This window comes from Hyperolius riggenbachi, chromosome 4 (genome assembly GCF_040937935.1).
Source record: "Hyperolius riggenbachi isolate aHypRig1 chromosome 4, aHypRig1.pri, whole genome shotgun sequence".
NCBI classification, from domain to species: domain Eukaryota; kingdom Metazoa; phylum Chordata; class Amphibia; order Anura; family Hyperoliidae; genus Hyperolius; species Hyperolius riggenbachi.
Window position 1 is genome coordinate 17,684,854 of NC_090649.1, and position 16,537 is coordinate 17,701,390.

At 43.8% G+C, this 16,537-nt stretch overlaps 1 protein-coding gene across 1 annotated transcript in view; it reads right to left on the minus strand.

The window, feature by feature from the left end:
- The window catches only part of LOC137504562 (E3 ubiquitin-protein ligase RNF213-like), a 526,907-nt gene that overhangs the window by 322,064 nt on the left and 188,306 nt on the right, over positions 1 to 16,537 (minus strand). The window contains exons 19-21 of the mRNA XM_068233144.1: positions 9,686 to 9,871; positions 9,517 to 9,537; positions 7,795 to 7,976 (exon numbers count right to left, since the gene is read on the minus strand). Of these exons, the coding sequence (XP_068089245.1) occupies positions 7,795 to 7,976; positions 9,517 to 9,537; positions 9,686 to 9,871 (389 nt within the window). The remainder of the gene's footprint in view (positions 1 to 7,794; positions 7,977 to 9,516; positions 9,538 to 9,685; positions 9,872 to 16,537) is intronic.

Consider the following 16,537-nt stretch of genomic DNA (forward strand, 5'->3'; position numbering starts at 1 on the left):
GCTACATATACTGGTGGCTTCTATACCTGTTGTACATATACTGGCCTCCTTTACCTGGCTACATATACTGGCCTCCTTTACCTGGCTACATATACTGGCCTCCTTTACCTGGCTACATATACTGGCCTCCTTTACCTGACTACATATAGTGGACTCCTTTACCTGGCTACGTATACTAGCCCTCCATTACCTGGCTACATATACTGGCCTCCTTTACCTGGCTACATATACTGGTAGCTCCTATACCTGGCTACATATACTGGTGGCTCCTATACCTGGCTAGATTTACTGGCGGCCCCTTTACCTGGCTACATATACTGGGGGCTCATTTACCTGGCTACATATACTGGCCTCCTTTACCTGGCTACATATACTGGGCACTCCTTTACCTGGATACATATACTGGCCTCCTTTACCTGGCTACATATACTGGGAGCTCCTTTACCTGGCTACATATACTGGCCTCCTTTACCTGGCTACATATACTGGTGGCTCCTATACCTGGCTACATATACTGGCCTCCTTTACCTGGCTACATATACTGGTAGCTCCTATACCTGGCTACATATACTGGTGGCTCCTATACCTGGCTACATATACTGGTGGCTCCTATACCTGGCTACATATACTGGCCTCCTTTACCTGGCTACATATACTGGTAGCTCCTATACCTGGCTACATATACTGGTGGCTCCTATACCTGGCTACATATACTGGTAGCTCCTATACCTGGCTACATATACTGGTAGCTCCTATACCTGGCTACATATACTGGCCTCCTTTACCTGGCTACATATACTGGGTGCTCCTTTACCTGGCTACATATACTGACCTCCTTTACCTGGCTACATATACTGGGGGCTCCTATACCTGGCTACATATATTGGCCTCCTTTACCTGGCTACATATACTGGTGGCTCCTATACCTGGCTACATATACTGGTAGCTCCTATACCTGGCTACATATACTGGGAGCTCCTTTACCTGGCTACATATACTGGCTGCTCCAATACCTGGCTACATATACTGGTGGCTCCTATACCTGGCTACATATACTGGCTGCTCCAATACCTGGCTACATATACTGGTGGCTCCTATACCTGGCTACATATACTGGTGGCTCCTATACCTGGCTACATATACTGGTGGCTCCTTTACCTGGCTACATATTCAGCGCTGCGTAATATGTTGGCGCTTTATAAATACAATAAATAAATAAATAATAAATAAATATACTGGTTGCTCCTATACCTGGCTACATATACTGGTAGCTCCTATACCTGGCTACATATACTGTTGGCTCCTATACCTGGCTACATATACTGGTAGCTCCTATACCTGGTTACATATACTGGTGGCTCCTATACCTGGCTACATATTCTGGTGGCTCCTATACCTGGCTACATATACTGGTGGCTCCTATACCTGGCTACATATACTGGTAGCTCCTATACCTGGCTACATATACTGGTGGCTCCTATACCTGGCTACATATACTGGTGGCTCCTATACCTGGCTACATATACTGGTGGCTTCTATACCTGGCATATACTGGTGGCTTCTATACCTACAGGCCTCTTTTACCTGGCTACGTATACTAGCCCTCCTTTACCTGGCTACATATACTGGCCTCCTTTACCTGGCTACATATACTGGCCTCCTTTTCCTGGCTACATATACTGGTGGCTCCTATACCTGGCTACATATACTGGCGGCCCCTATACCTGGCTACATATACTGGTGGCTCCTATACCTGGCTCCATATACTGGTGGCTCCTTCACCTGGCTACATATACTGGTGGCTCCTATACCTGGCTACATATACTGGTGGCTCCTTTACCTGGCTACATATACTGGTGGCTCCTATACCTGGCTACATATACTGGTAGCTCCTATACCTGGCTACATATACTGGTGGCTCCTATACCTGGCTACATATACTGTTGGCTCCTATACCTGGCTACATATACTGGTGGCTCCTTTACCTGGCTACGTATACTGGCCTCCTTTACCTGGCTAAGTATACTAGCCCTCCTTTACCTGGCTACATATACTGGCCTCCTTTACCTGGCTACATATACTGGTAGCTCCTATACCTGGCTACATATACTGGTGGCTCCTATACCTGGCTACATATACTGGTGGCTTCTATACCTGTTGTACATATACTGGCCTCCTTTACCTGGCTACATATACTGGCCTCCTTTACCTGGCTACATATACTGGCCTCCTTTACCTGGCTACATATACTGGCCTCCTTTACCTGACTACATATACTGGACTCCTTTACCTGGCTACGTATACTGGCCTCCTTTACCTGGCTAAGTATACTGGCCTCCTTTACCTGGCTACGTATACTAGCCCTCCATTACCTGGCTACATATACTGGCCTCCTTTACCTGGCTACATATACTGGTAGCTCCTATACCTGGCTACATATACTGGTGGCTCCTATACCTGGCTAGATTTACTGGCGGCCCCTTTACCTGGCTACATATACTGGGAGCTCATTTACCTGGCTACATATACTGGGCGCTCCTTTACCTGGCTACATATACTGGCCTCCTTTACCTGGCTACATATACTGGGCGCTCCTTTACCTGGATACATATACTGGCCTCCTTTACCTGGCTACATATACTGGGAGCTCCTTTACCTGGCTACATATACTGGCCTCCTTTACCTGGCTACATATACTGGTGGCTCCTATACCTGGCTACATATACTGGCCTCCTTTACCTGGCTACATATACTGGTAGCTCCTATACCTGGCTACATATACTGGTGGCTCCTATACCTGGCTACATATACTGGTGGCTCCTATACCTGGCTACATATACTGGCCTCCTTTACCTGGCTACATATACTGGTAGCTCCTATACCTGGCTACATATACTGGTGGCTCCTATACCTGGCTACATATACTGGTAGCTCCTATACCTGGCTACATATACTGGTAGCTCCTATACCTGGCTACATATACTGGCCTCCTTTACCTGGCTACATATACTGGGTGCTCCTTTACCTGGCTACATATACTGACCTCCTTTACCTGGCTACATATACTGGGGGCTCCTATACCTGGCTACATATATTGGCCTCCTTTACCTGGCTACATATACTGGTGGCTCCTATACCTGGCTACATATACTGGTAGCTCCTATACCTGGCTACATATACTGGGAGCTCCTTTACCTGGCTACATATACTGGCTGCTCCAATACCTGGCTACATATACAGGTGGCTCCTATACCTGGCTACATATACTGGCTGCTCCAATACCTGGCTACATATACTGGTGGCTCCTATACCTGGCTACATATACTGGTGGCTCCTATACCTGGCTACATATACTGGTGGCTCCTTTACCTGGCTACATATTCAGCGCTGCGTAATATGTTGGCGCTGTATAAATACAATAAATAAATAAATAATAAATAAATATACTGGTGGCTCCTATACCTGGCTACATATACTGGTAGCTCCTATACCTGGCTACATATACTGTTGGCTCCTATACCTGGCTACATATACTGGTAGCTCCTATACCTGGTTACATATACTGGTGGCTCCTATACCTGGCTACATATTCTGGTGGCTCCTATACCTGGCTACATATACTGGTGGCTCCTATACCTGGCTACATATACTGGTAGCTCCTATACCTGGCTACATATACTGGTGGCTCCTATACCTGGCTACATATACTGGTGGCTCCTATACCTGGCTACATATACTTGTGGCTCCTATACCTGGCTACATATACTGGTAGCTCCTATACCTGGCTACATACACTGGCGGCTCCTTTACCTGGCTACATATACTGGTTGCTCCTATACCTGGCTACATATACTGGTAGCTCCTATACCTGGCTACATATACTGGTGGCTCCAATACCTGGCTACGTATACTGGCCTCCTTTACCTGGCTACATATACTGGCCTCCTTTACCTGGGTAAGTATACTAGCCCTCCTTTACCTGGCTACATATACTAGCCTCCTTTACCTGGCTACATATACTGGTAGCTCCTATACCTGGCTACATATACTGGTGGTTCCTATACCTGGCTACATATACTGGTGGCTTCTATACCTGGCTACATATACTGGTGGCTTCTATACCTGGCTACATATACTGGCCTCCTTTACCTGGCTACATATACTGGCCTCCTTTACCTGGCTACGTATACTGGCCTCCTTTACCTGGCTACGTATACTAGCCCTCCTTTACCTGGCTACATATACTGGCCTCCTTTACCTGGCTACATATACTGGCCTCCTTTACCTGGCTACATATACTGGTGGCTCCTATACCTGGCTACATATACTGGCGGCCCCTATACCTGGCTACATATACTGGTGGCTCCTATACCTGGCTCCATATACTGGCGGCCCCTTTACCTGGCTACATATACTGGTGGCTCCTATACCTGGCTACATATACTGGCGGCCCCTTTACCTGGCTACATATACTGGTGGCTCCTATACCTAGCTACGTATACTGGCGGCCCCTTTACCTGGCTACATATACTGGCAGCTCCTATACCTTGCTACTTGTACTTCGGCACCTACAGCTGGCTACATATACTGGCAGCACTTATACTGTGGCACCTATATTTGACTACCTATACTGGTGGTACCTATACCTGGCTACATATTCTGGCGGTACCTATACTTGGCTACCTATACTGCGGCATCTATACCTGGCTACCTTTACTGTGGTGCCTGTACCTTGCTACCTATACCGAAGCACCTATACCTGGGTAACATACACAGCGGCATCTATACCCGGCTACCTATACTGGGGGGGGGGGGGGCTAAATACCCCTGGGAGCAATGTAGCCTAGAAATTACCCTGATTGTAAGAGTGGCTTTCAATGTGCACCCTGCATCACGCACATGGGGGAGAATTGGTGGGGTCTTATACTCACCTTTGGCATGCTGATCCCTCGTTGCGTACCTCTGATAGCTCCCCTAGTGCTTTCTTCCATGTCCCTTGGCGGATTTGCTTCTCCCTTGTGATGACATGTTCCCCAGAGATCGGTGTTGATGGCACCAGGGTCACACAGCATCATCAACATCTCGCGTCAAACAATTTTTTTTATTGAATTCAATACAATAACCTGTATTGAATTCAATATTAATAACAAATGATTACCCCCTCCCCCCCCTAAAAAAAATGCTTGAAAATTATTTGAAATTAACTGAACCACTTTTTGCACAGAAATCCTGGGAAAATTGAACGCCAGGAACGTTAAAATGGGGCTGACATGTCTGAGGAAGGACCCCTGTATCAAAGCCATGAAGGACATGGCTGTACTGGATAGAAACTTTATTGGGTCCATGGAACAAACAGAAAATGGTGGCGACGCTACCAGACTCAGCGAGCGTGGCAAAGATGCAGCACTTCCACACCAAGCTGAAACAGATGCTGTATTCTGTTTTTGAGGGTGGTAGTAGTACCACAGGAAGAGGCATTTCCAGCCAAAGCGGCACCAGTTGCACTCTCCCGCCATCAAGAACAGGGCCAGGGGCGTAGCAATAGGGGGTACAGAGGTAGCGACCGCATCGGGGCCCTTGGGCCAGAGGGGCCCTGAGGAGCCCTCCCTTAACTACAGTATTAGCTCTCTATTGGGCCTGTGCTCATAATAATCACTTCTATAGATACTATGAATAGTGGTAATCATTAACAAGCTGCTCCCCTTCCCCTTTCTTGCACCTCTGACACTGTAGTTGCCATCAGCAGGTTTTGGTGCGCCGTATCAATTGTTTTGTATAGCGTGCTTGGGGGCCCTAATGTAAAACTTGCATCGGGGCCCACAGCTCCTTAGCTACGCCACTGAACAGGGTGATTAGCTGCTGACGGTGATATGGCAATCATATCCGATATTAGTTTTTTCTTCTGTACAATGCCTCAGCAGTATGCTTCTGAATCCACCCACAGGGAAAACCTTGATCAGCAGCTATCTGACTACCTTATGTAATCACTGTGTACAGTCTCAGGAGTGAGGAACCTCTGGATTTCTGGGTGTGCAAGCTTGACCTGTGTCCAGAGCAGCAATTTGCCATGGAGCTCTTGGCTTGTCCCACCTCTGGTGTCCTGTCAGAAAGGACATTCAGTGCAGCTGGAGGAATCGTGACAGACAAGCGAAGTCACTTAGCACGCAGCAGTGTCAACTACCTGACATATATAAAAATGAATGAGTCGTGGTCACCAGAGGGTTACCGCATGCATGTATAATATGGTACTAATTGAATTTTCATGCATTACTACCCTGGCACATGCCAGTTACTCCAGGCCTCATGTCCACCCTGGACACAGGCGCAGCTATCCTGCACTATTCACCAACGCCAAGCCATCTTCTACCATTGGCTACCCACCCCAAGAAAAAATAGTATTGCCCTGGCGCATGTCACTTCTGGCTGAATTTCAAATATTTAATCATCAGGTAACTGCTCAATTTGTCAGGCCTCACCTAGTGTGGCTGTTTATTCAACTATTTATGCAGATAACTGCTCAATTTTTTAGGCCTCATCTAGTGTGGCTGTTTATTCAAATATTTATGCAGGTAACTGCTCAATTTTTCAGGGTAAACCTAGTTTGGCAGCTATTCATAATTCTAATGTTCCTTTGAGGTACTAGGTACCTAAGAGGTAAGAGGTACTAGGGGTTGTCTTGGTGGTGCATCATTCCCTGGCCATGGCATGTGATGTGCAGTAGAAAGGTATAAGTTACAACCATGCAGAAGAAGTGGTTGATTGGCTCACTCCGCATTTCAGATAACCATGGTGTCCATTCTAAATACCTTTGTTTGAAAAATGTAGAAATGATTTTTGGCAGTTATACATGAATAAAAGCATTTGTGTAAAATACGTAATTTTTGCTGAATATTTTGCCTTTGATCCACCCCTGCCATGCCACTGTCCGGGTTTTGGTACACTTTGTACACCTTTTTAAAAACATTTTGGCTGCAGAAATGCCCTGAAGGTTTCACAAGTTTGCCCTGCCATTAAAGTCAATGGGGCTCTCCGCCCCAGGTTTAACTGATAGTATACAATTAATATTAGCAATTAATTAGTTACAGGGAATAATAAGGCAATAATAAGGAATGGATAGAGAGGAATAGTGGATACATTGTACTAGATGATGATACATGATGGGAAGTGGTGACTGTAGTGGATTAATAATGTATGAAGAATGATAGGCGAGGACGAGTAATCGAAGATGATGAGTGATGGATAAGATGATAAGTGATGGATAAAGGTAGGTGATCAGTGATCTCTACTATGTGGTGATGACATTTGTATGGTTTGCTGATTGTTTGCTGATTACATTTTGTATGAATAAGATTGATTCTAATTACTGTACATGAGATTCTATGCCATCCAATCAGGGAACACCCTACCAGTGCGGAACGAGACAAAAAAAACTCACGTTTTCAGGCTAAGGAAATCTGGAAATTGGGTGGGTGTGTGGATCTGAGAATGTGCATGGTCTAATCAATTTGGGAACTAATGATCAATCTACCAGCAGCTGCTCAGGCATTGGTCAACAGAATGGTCATTCTAGAGTCTGATGATCCACAGAGATTATTTTCTCCAATCAAACTGAAATTTCCAAACGAGCACAACTTTGGTTTATCAATATTCTGTACACCTTCTATTGTGTTCTATGGGATAGTTCAGAGCACAGCTCTATTCTTAGATATTCGTTACAGAATGGACATTGTCATGTTCTGTATTCACCATTGTACAATATACAGTTATCACATATTTTGGGGACCCAAGTATTACCTGATGTCCGTGATGTTTGCTTGGATGGTAGAACTACTGTGCTGTAAATACCCATCTGAACAGATCAGTTCAATAAGCACCTGAATGTTTTTTACTTTCCGCATCCAGTCTTCAGGGTCTGAAATAGTGAGTGTGCCTTTCAAATTTCTTAGACAGCATTTTGCAGCAAAGATGTCCGTATCCTGTAAATAGTATGAAGACAAGAATTAGCATGAACGCCTTAGCGACATAAGCAAGTTTCATCTTTTCAGAGGTAAACATAAGTCAAATAAAGAAATTAGGCCAGTGTTAAACAAATTCACTAAATACATTGTTATCTAGCTATTGTCAATGACCCTATATTTCAGCATTTATACACCTATAACTGTTCCATGCTCTGGTACCGCTCTCTGGTGAGCCATCTCAGACGGCTTTTACTGAGGTCCAGCAAAACAGCAGTGTTGGTTAAATTCATTCCACGGCTCATTAAAATAAACAGGCCCACATTGTTCAAGTGAATCGAACATCAAATACAAACACCATTAAAGTCAATGGGGAGAAAATAAGGGCCATTATCCTGGACTGTGTAGAGCTTGTATAGCATCCAAATACATTTTAAGGGGCCCATACACCTAACTATTTTACCGCTGATTTACAGCAGATTCGATCACTGTGATCGAATCTGCTGAGAAATCGTCGCACAAACGCTGACAGAACTATCAATATCGATGGTGGCGTTCAAATGCCCGACGCAATACAGCGGCATTACATTACCTGTTCCACCGGCGCGAGTCCCCGCTCTCTCCGCTGTCTTCTTCTCCGCTGCTGGGTTCCGGACCGGCTGGCTTCACTTCCTGTCCCGGCAGGAAGTTTAAACATTAGAGCACCCTCTACTGTTTAAACTTCCCTGGACAGTTCGTGAAGCCAGCTGGAACCCAGAGCCCAGCGGAGAACAAGACAGCAGAGAGAGCGGGGACTCGCGCCGGTGGAACAGGTAATGTATGTGGGGGGTGGGGGGGGGGGGGAGTGGAGGGGGGGCAGCAGCAGCACCACCACAGATTGTGATAGGTTTCATGCTGAAGTCGATTCACAATCTGTTTGCAGTAAAGGCAGCCATACGATCCCTCTCTGATCAGATTCGATCAGGTAGGGATCTATCTGTTGGTCGATTTGATGGCAAATCAACCAGTGTATGGCCACCTTAAGAAGACATATAAAGACTCTCACAGCTCTTCACAACATTGTACAAGGAAAAAGAATCGAGGTCCAAGAATTAACTGCCAGGTTTCACCAGAAAGCCTGCTAATAAAAACTCTACACCAAACAAACAAGTGGGCAGATTGTAAGTGCAATAAATAAATACATATATTGTGTTTAGCAAACATATTTGTGCTAAGAACTTTATAAGTATTTTGAGGAATTGATTTTACTGCTGGAAGATCAATTATTTTACCTGGAAAGTTTGGAAGGTGAGGGAGCCTGTGCAGTGCCCCACAAGCATGCATGGCCATTGTAATAGTGGTCAGGGGGACCTTAGGGGTAGTCATTGATAGAGGGGGTTCTGTGTAAGAGTATGGTTAGCTTTAGTTGGGCTAAAATATTGGTAATATTTATCAGTGCTTTACTATGCTTATTACAATTGTACATATATTTTAGTTTTCATTTGTTATAGTCCATATTTATTAGATGAAGAAACAATAAAAATATTGTTATAGACATTATACAATTTTGGCCATATCCCACACCCTTTATGTTTATGTGCGACTTCTGAAGATTCAGGGGAGATATAAGCTTTGCAAAGTATCAACATCAACAATTTAATATAAAATAATATGATTACCATTTCTTTCTGTTTGTCTGTGCTTTTATTCCTGGTCACTTTCCTGTTAGCCTTGCTTACTTTTGTCTTCACGTTTTCAATCTTGTCTATGAGTAGCTCTACAGCTGAGGGGTTGATGATCAAGATCCTACTTAAGTTCTTCAGGCGGTGTCGATATGTATTGTATCCAATGTGGACCCATGGAAGGGCTAACGGCTCCTCAGCTTTCTTCATACATTTTACTTGTTCAATACAAGCTGAGAGAGCAGAATCCAGAACCTGCAGCACAAGATAGAGAGACATTCAGAAAATGGATGGCTGTAAGTGGAGGAATTTCAGTCTTTCCACCACACCTGCATTCTTGTTTTTAGCATATTAAAAAGTCACCCGATCAGGACTGCAAAGGTGGAAAATGAGAAAGCAGTGTGGACATGGCTATGATTGTCCCATTTGCCGCATGTGATATTCCAATATCAGAACATTGGTTTTACCTGGATTACATGCAAAGTCACAGTTTCATAAACTCCTTCTCCCACTCGTATCTCTCTATGGCCCTTATTCAGTTCACTTTTTCTCCAAAGTTTTCTACTTGGTGATATTTTCATACCCTTTTAATAAAAAGTTTTTTAAGCCACCAGCAAGCGTGACAACACTCAGAATAATTCAACTACTTTTTAGTACTTTTTAAATTGCAGAGTGCTGAAAACAGCTAAAGACATGTAGGAGGCGCCTACAACTGAACTTTAAATCATAGACTATAGAAGTAATTATGCCTTACCTCCATCAATGAACAAACCACATAGGTAGATATCAATTTTAATGATGCACAATAAAGACAACACGTTTCACGGGTACAGGCCCGCTTCCTCAGGTCAATAATAAAGTGCCCAATTCAGCAGCGATAGCGAGTGTGGGCGGCTCACTCTCGCTATCGCTGCTGACGCTTTGTTGATCTGAGGGTAGCAGGCCAGTTCCCGTGAAAGGCGTTGTCATATTTAATTCTACCTATGTGGTTTGTTCATTGATGGGGATAAAATCAAATTACTTATATACTATATGCAGTAGGGTATTGTACTGTTAGCCATCAGTAAAAGCAAGAAGTTTTAAATCAGGATAACAACATTTATTGGCTAACCAAAAAGAATAAGAATAATGATGACAAGGTACAATACCCTACTGCTACTACTATGCTTGAAGAAACCGCAATGTACCACACTTTCCTGGCAGGAACTTCAATGCCTTCCATCCTACATATTGAAACTTACCTACTCTCACACAGAGATCAACTTTCTGGATACCACCATATACATCAGGGGTAACAACCTACAAATGTCTGTGTATCGCAAACCTACAGACCGTCCCACATACCTAAGATATGACAGTTTCCATCCCAAGCCCATTAAGAAATCTTAACAATTTACAGCCAAGCTTTAAGGTACAAATGGATTTTGTCTGACAGGATGGACAGAGACAAGCACCTGGATCGCCTTAAGAACACTTGCACACTGCAAGTGATTCCGATTCAGATTCCGCTAAGCGGAATCTGAATCGGAATCACTTGCAGTGTGCAAGAGGCCTACGAGCACTTTCATTAAACAAGGTTACAGTCCTCCTATGGCTGAGGCCCAAATCAGGAAAGGCATCATCCCCTGGACTGAACTCCTGAAATATAAGCAAAACCAGAAAGAGGACCTTGTCCCTATGGTTGTCACCTACAACCCACACCTGGAAATCTTAAAGAGACTCTGACAACAATTTCAGCCTTATTTCTTCTATCCTATAAGTTCCTATACCCGTTCTAATGTGGTCTGTCTTACTGCAGCCTTTTCTAGTTGCACAGTGGCTGTATTATCTCTGTTATATAATCTAATTTTTGCCGGCTTTATCAGCTCAGACTGGAATGTGCTGCTCTGCTGTTATAGGCAGAAGCTATACACACCCTCTCCACGCCCCCTCCAGGCTCTGTATGAGTCACATACTGAGCTTCTCTCAACCCATCACATGCTGGTTAGCAGCTATGTTTTTTGTGTGTAAACACTGCCTAAAACTGGCAATTAAAAGCCAGGATTGCAGCAGGGAGTGGCAGAAACAACAAAGAGGGGCCCAGGAGAACATAATGAATAGAATTGTATGCTTTTTATTGTAAGAATTTTAGAGTACAGATTCTCTTTAAGGAGGATTGCTAAGGAACTTCATACCATTTTACACAAGGATCACAGACTGAGAAAGATATTCCCTAAACCTCCTCTCCTGTCATATCGGCAACCACACAGCCTAAAACAGATGATTGTCAGGAGCTCTTTGAATAGGCCCCAACAAAACGGAACATCAACCTACCGACAAAAAAGGTGTGGGACCTGCAGACACATCTCTTCCACTGACAGGTTAACGATACCAGGTTCACAACAGGAGTACAGAGTACAAGGCACATTTTTCTGTGGATCCACCAATCTGGTATATCTGATCATGTGTGATAAATTCCCCAATGTTATGTACGTGGGAGAAACTGGACAAACTCTGCGCAAGCGTATGAACGGACACAGGCACACTATTAATATAGAATCTGGACTCCCAGTTGCTACACATTTTCGTTCCAACGGACACAGCATGAATGATCTTCGTGTCATGGCCCTTAAGGGTGGCTTCAAACCATCAAATGATCGATTAATAGCAGAAACAAAATTTATAAATTGGTTCAAAGTGATGGACAAAGGCTTGAATAAGGACAAAAACTTTTTATACTGGTATGAGGCTGATGATATTTAATGCCAAAACTCTTTCTCAGTCTATATAGCTAAACTTGTGAACTCGGAATTTACGATGCCTGTAACAGTCTAATGCTGGATCCACGCCATACAATTTTTTTTCCAATCGACCTGCCCGATCGATTATTTCCAGCATATCCGATCTGAAGATCGATCAATTTTTCCTTAGAAACAAATGGAAATCAGTCAGAAAATTGTTCAAAAAAAATCGATCGATCTTCAGATCGGACTTGCTGGAATTAATCGATTGGGCAGGTCAATCGGCAAAAAATTGTATGGTGTGGATACAGTATAACTGCCAAGTCTGTGAGCATTGTGTAAACGAGGATCCTTATCTCAGCTAACAACCTCCCACCCCATTTAGATGTTCTGTTTCACTTAAGGCATCTTAATGACAAGTACTTATACTTGAAAAAAAAAATCTATGTATGTTCCATCAGCCTGCAAGCAAACAGGATTGAAGCCGGACAAAGTCTGCAAAGCCGAAAGTTTGCTTATTCTTTTAGCCAATAAATGGTATCATCCTGATTTAAAACTTCTTTCTATACTATATCATGATTATACTATATGATTTATAGTTAAGTAATATGAAGGGCACCTCCTACACGTCTTTTCAGCTATAGTCCAACCCTTCGGGCTAGTATCTTATACATTACGTGTCCAAATACCTACGGAGAGTGACCAACCAGCACCTGCCTAGCAGATCTGGGATACTGAATGGGAACAATTAATTTCCCTTAGGCTCTGTCGGTGATTGCAGGAGTGCAACCCAGCCTTGTGAGTATTACTTTCTACTCTACTCATCATCCACTTTGTCTAACGATACTGCCCCATGGGGCTCCTGGTCTCTCTCCTTTCAGAACCTTGGCTGTTGTATTTACAACCACCAGGAACTATCCCATACTCCAGAGTGCTTAACAGCTTTTTTTAAACAGAAGATGAAAAATGATTTCCTAGTTGAAAACTTTGGCGGAAAGGTGAAAGGAATAAGGGCCCTTGGCCTTGCCCATATGTAATTAACTTTTTCTCCTGAGTTTTCTCCTAGGTGATATTTTTAAACTTTTCAATACAATGCCTTTTAAAGGACAACTGCAGTGAGAAGAATATGGTGGCTGTCCTATTTATTTCCTTTTAAATAATACCAGTTGATTGGCTGTCTTGCTGATCCTCTGCCTCTAATACTTTTAGCCATAGCCCCTGAACAAGCATGCAGCAGATCAGGTACTCAGCTGACTCAGGTTTTGCTGGAATAGCCATATGCTTGTTCCTGGGTTTTGACTCAGACACTACTTACACCAGAAGATAAACTGGGCTGCCAGGCAACTGGCATGGTTTACAAGGTAATAAATATGTCAGCCTCCACATCTCACTCACCTCGGGTTCCCTTTTAACAATACCAGTTGCCTGGCAGCCTTGCTGATCTATTTGGCTGCAGTACTGTCTGAAATATCCCCTTCCCAATAGAGCGCCCCAGTTTGCTGCAATTTTTACAGTTCAATATGGTTTATTGTGATATTGGAGAGGAGCGCATCTGCCACCTTGAAGTGTTAGAGTGTCCGAATAACACCAGAAACAAGCATATAGCTGATCTTGTCAGATGTGACAATGTCAGAAACACCTGATCTGCTGCATGCTTGTTCAGGGGCTATGGCTGAACGTATTAGAGGCAGAGGGTCAGCATGGCTGCCAGGCAACCGGTATTGCTTAAAAATAAATATTTTAAGCCTCCATACCCCTCTCATTCCAGTTGTCATTTAAAGCACCAGCAAGCAAAAAAATTCTCAAAATAAGTTTGATAGTCCTTTTTCACCAACTTTTTGGTACTTTTTCCATTGCAAAATGCTCAAAAGTTATTCTTAATTGAAAATGAAAATGTATCTCCTAAGAGGACAACTCCGGAGAAAAAATTATATAACCATATGTATCAGGAGCGTAACTACAAATCATTGGGCCCCCTGCGAATCTTAGGCTGCCCCCACCCCTACGCACACATGGTATACAAAAAAGGCCTACTGAAAACCGACACACAAGTGTGCTCCCAGTCCCAGCTTATTACACTCACTCTGTCCACCTCTGATTTAGCAGGACTGGCCCTGCAGCCTCCTCCAGCATCACTACAGAACACAGCACTTGGGGAGGGGTAGAGAGGTTGGGGGCTGGGCGCTGTACACAAGAGCCTGCTGCACACTGAATAGGGACTGTCTACAAATCTTTGTCTGCAAAACTTAATATGATTCCTTATCAGTAGCTGAGCAGAGGCAGTCATTAGAACAATTGTGCAGACAACAGACAGCTTTTGCTCTCCATGGCCTTAGTTGCCAGTGTCCCAGGACAGGGAAAATAAACTTCTCCCCCCAATGGGGCCACCTGCAGCTTCTGGGCCCCCCTGCGGCTGCATCTCTTGCAGGGTGTATTGTTACACCCTTGATGTGTGTCTATTATAAGCATGCCATACTATATAAACTTGGGCAATCTCTTTAAACTTGTTTCATTTTTAGGTCTCCCACATGAATAGCGGGTGTTAAAACAGGCTAGCTCTGAATTAAAATGCATTAAAGAGGAGGAATATGTAGCTGGTTATTGGACTTTCTTACAAATTTCCCTGAAGCTGTCAGGTTAGAAAAATACACATGCTCCACCCTTACCCTGAGCACTGGCGTGCCACAGGGCTGTGTATTAAGCCCTCTCCTCTATGCACTTTTCACCCATGACTGCCAGCCTATCCATACCTCAAACATAATTGTTAAGTTTGCAGATGATACGACTGTCATTGGGCTTATATCAGACAATGAGGAAGCTGCATACAGAGAAGAAGTTAGGAACCTGACTGCATGGTGCGACATTAACAACCTGTTATTAAATACAAAGAAGACCAAAGAAATTATTCTGGACTTTAGGACCCACAAAAAGACCACTCACCTACCGCTAATGATCAATGCAGAGGCTGTGGAGAGAGTTTCCAGCTTTACATTTTTGGGAGTCACCATCGCAGAGAACCTGTCCTGGGCTGACAATGCTTTAGCTCTAACTGGCAAAGCACAACAACGCCTCTACTGAGAAAACTAAGGAGCGCTAACCTCCCACAGAAGCTGCTGGTTAATTTCTACAGATGCACTATAGAAAGCGTTCTGACTAATTGCATGACGGCCGGGTACAACAGCTGCACGAAGGCTACTAGAGAAGCCCTGCAGCGAGTAATAAAAAAACAGCAGAAGTCATTATCGGCACTGAACTACCATCACTGGAACTCTTGTATAAGACTCACTCTATGAGGAGGGCCAAAAACATCATCAAGGCAACAATCACCCTGGAAACGCCTTGTTTGAGCTCCTTCCAACAACATTTTAGATCAATCTGCACTCAGACTAAAAAACAGCTTTTTCTCATCTGCCATAAACTTGCTAAACTCTGAATATTCTCTGACATAATTAACATTGTGTACAAATTGTTTAAACATTTGAAATACCTGGGATACTCGTATAGTTCCTATATTTTACCTTTGTTACTATCACTATGTTCCCTATATGCACCGTGGGGTTGTCATGAAAAGTTGTTTCATTGTGTTACACAATGACAATAAAATGCTTGAATCTTGAACTCTAATGACACATAGTAGAATGTAATACATTATTGAAGATAACCAATTTTACTTTAATTAGAAAAAAAAGAAAACAAAAACATGATTTTGGTCTACTGGATATTAGCCTGTAGACCAAAATACTACTTCAAGCTGGGCCTATCAAACCTGGCTTCTTTCCTCATAAACACTGCAGGTCTTTGTGGCCTCCTTCTTCAGACCACAGGTAGGCAAGTCACAAGTCCTTCTCTGGAAATTGAAGACCCCTCAATAGAGATGGGCCGAATGGTTCGGCGGCGAACGGTTCCTGGCGAACTTCAGTGGTTCGCGTTCGCCTACCAAAGGCGAACTTTCTCGGAAGTTCGATTCGCCCCATAATGCTCTATGGAGCAGAACTTTGACCCTCTACATCACAGTCAGCAGGCACATTATTGCCAATCAGACTGCACTCACGCCTGGAGCCCCACCCCCCTTATAAAAGGCAAGGTCCTTGAGCCTTTTTACTCACTCGTCTGCCTACACTAATTAGTTAAGGGACAGCTGCTACACACTCTGCTAGGGAGAGTTTAATTAGGCTCTTGTATATTACTCACTACCTCCACC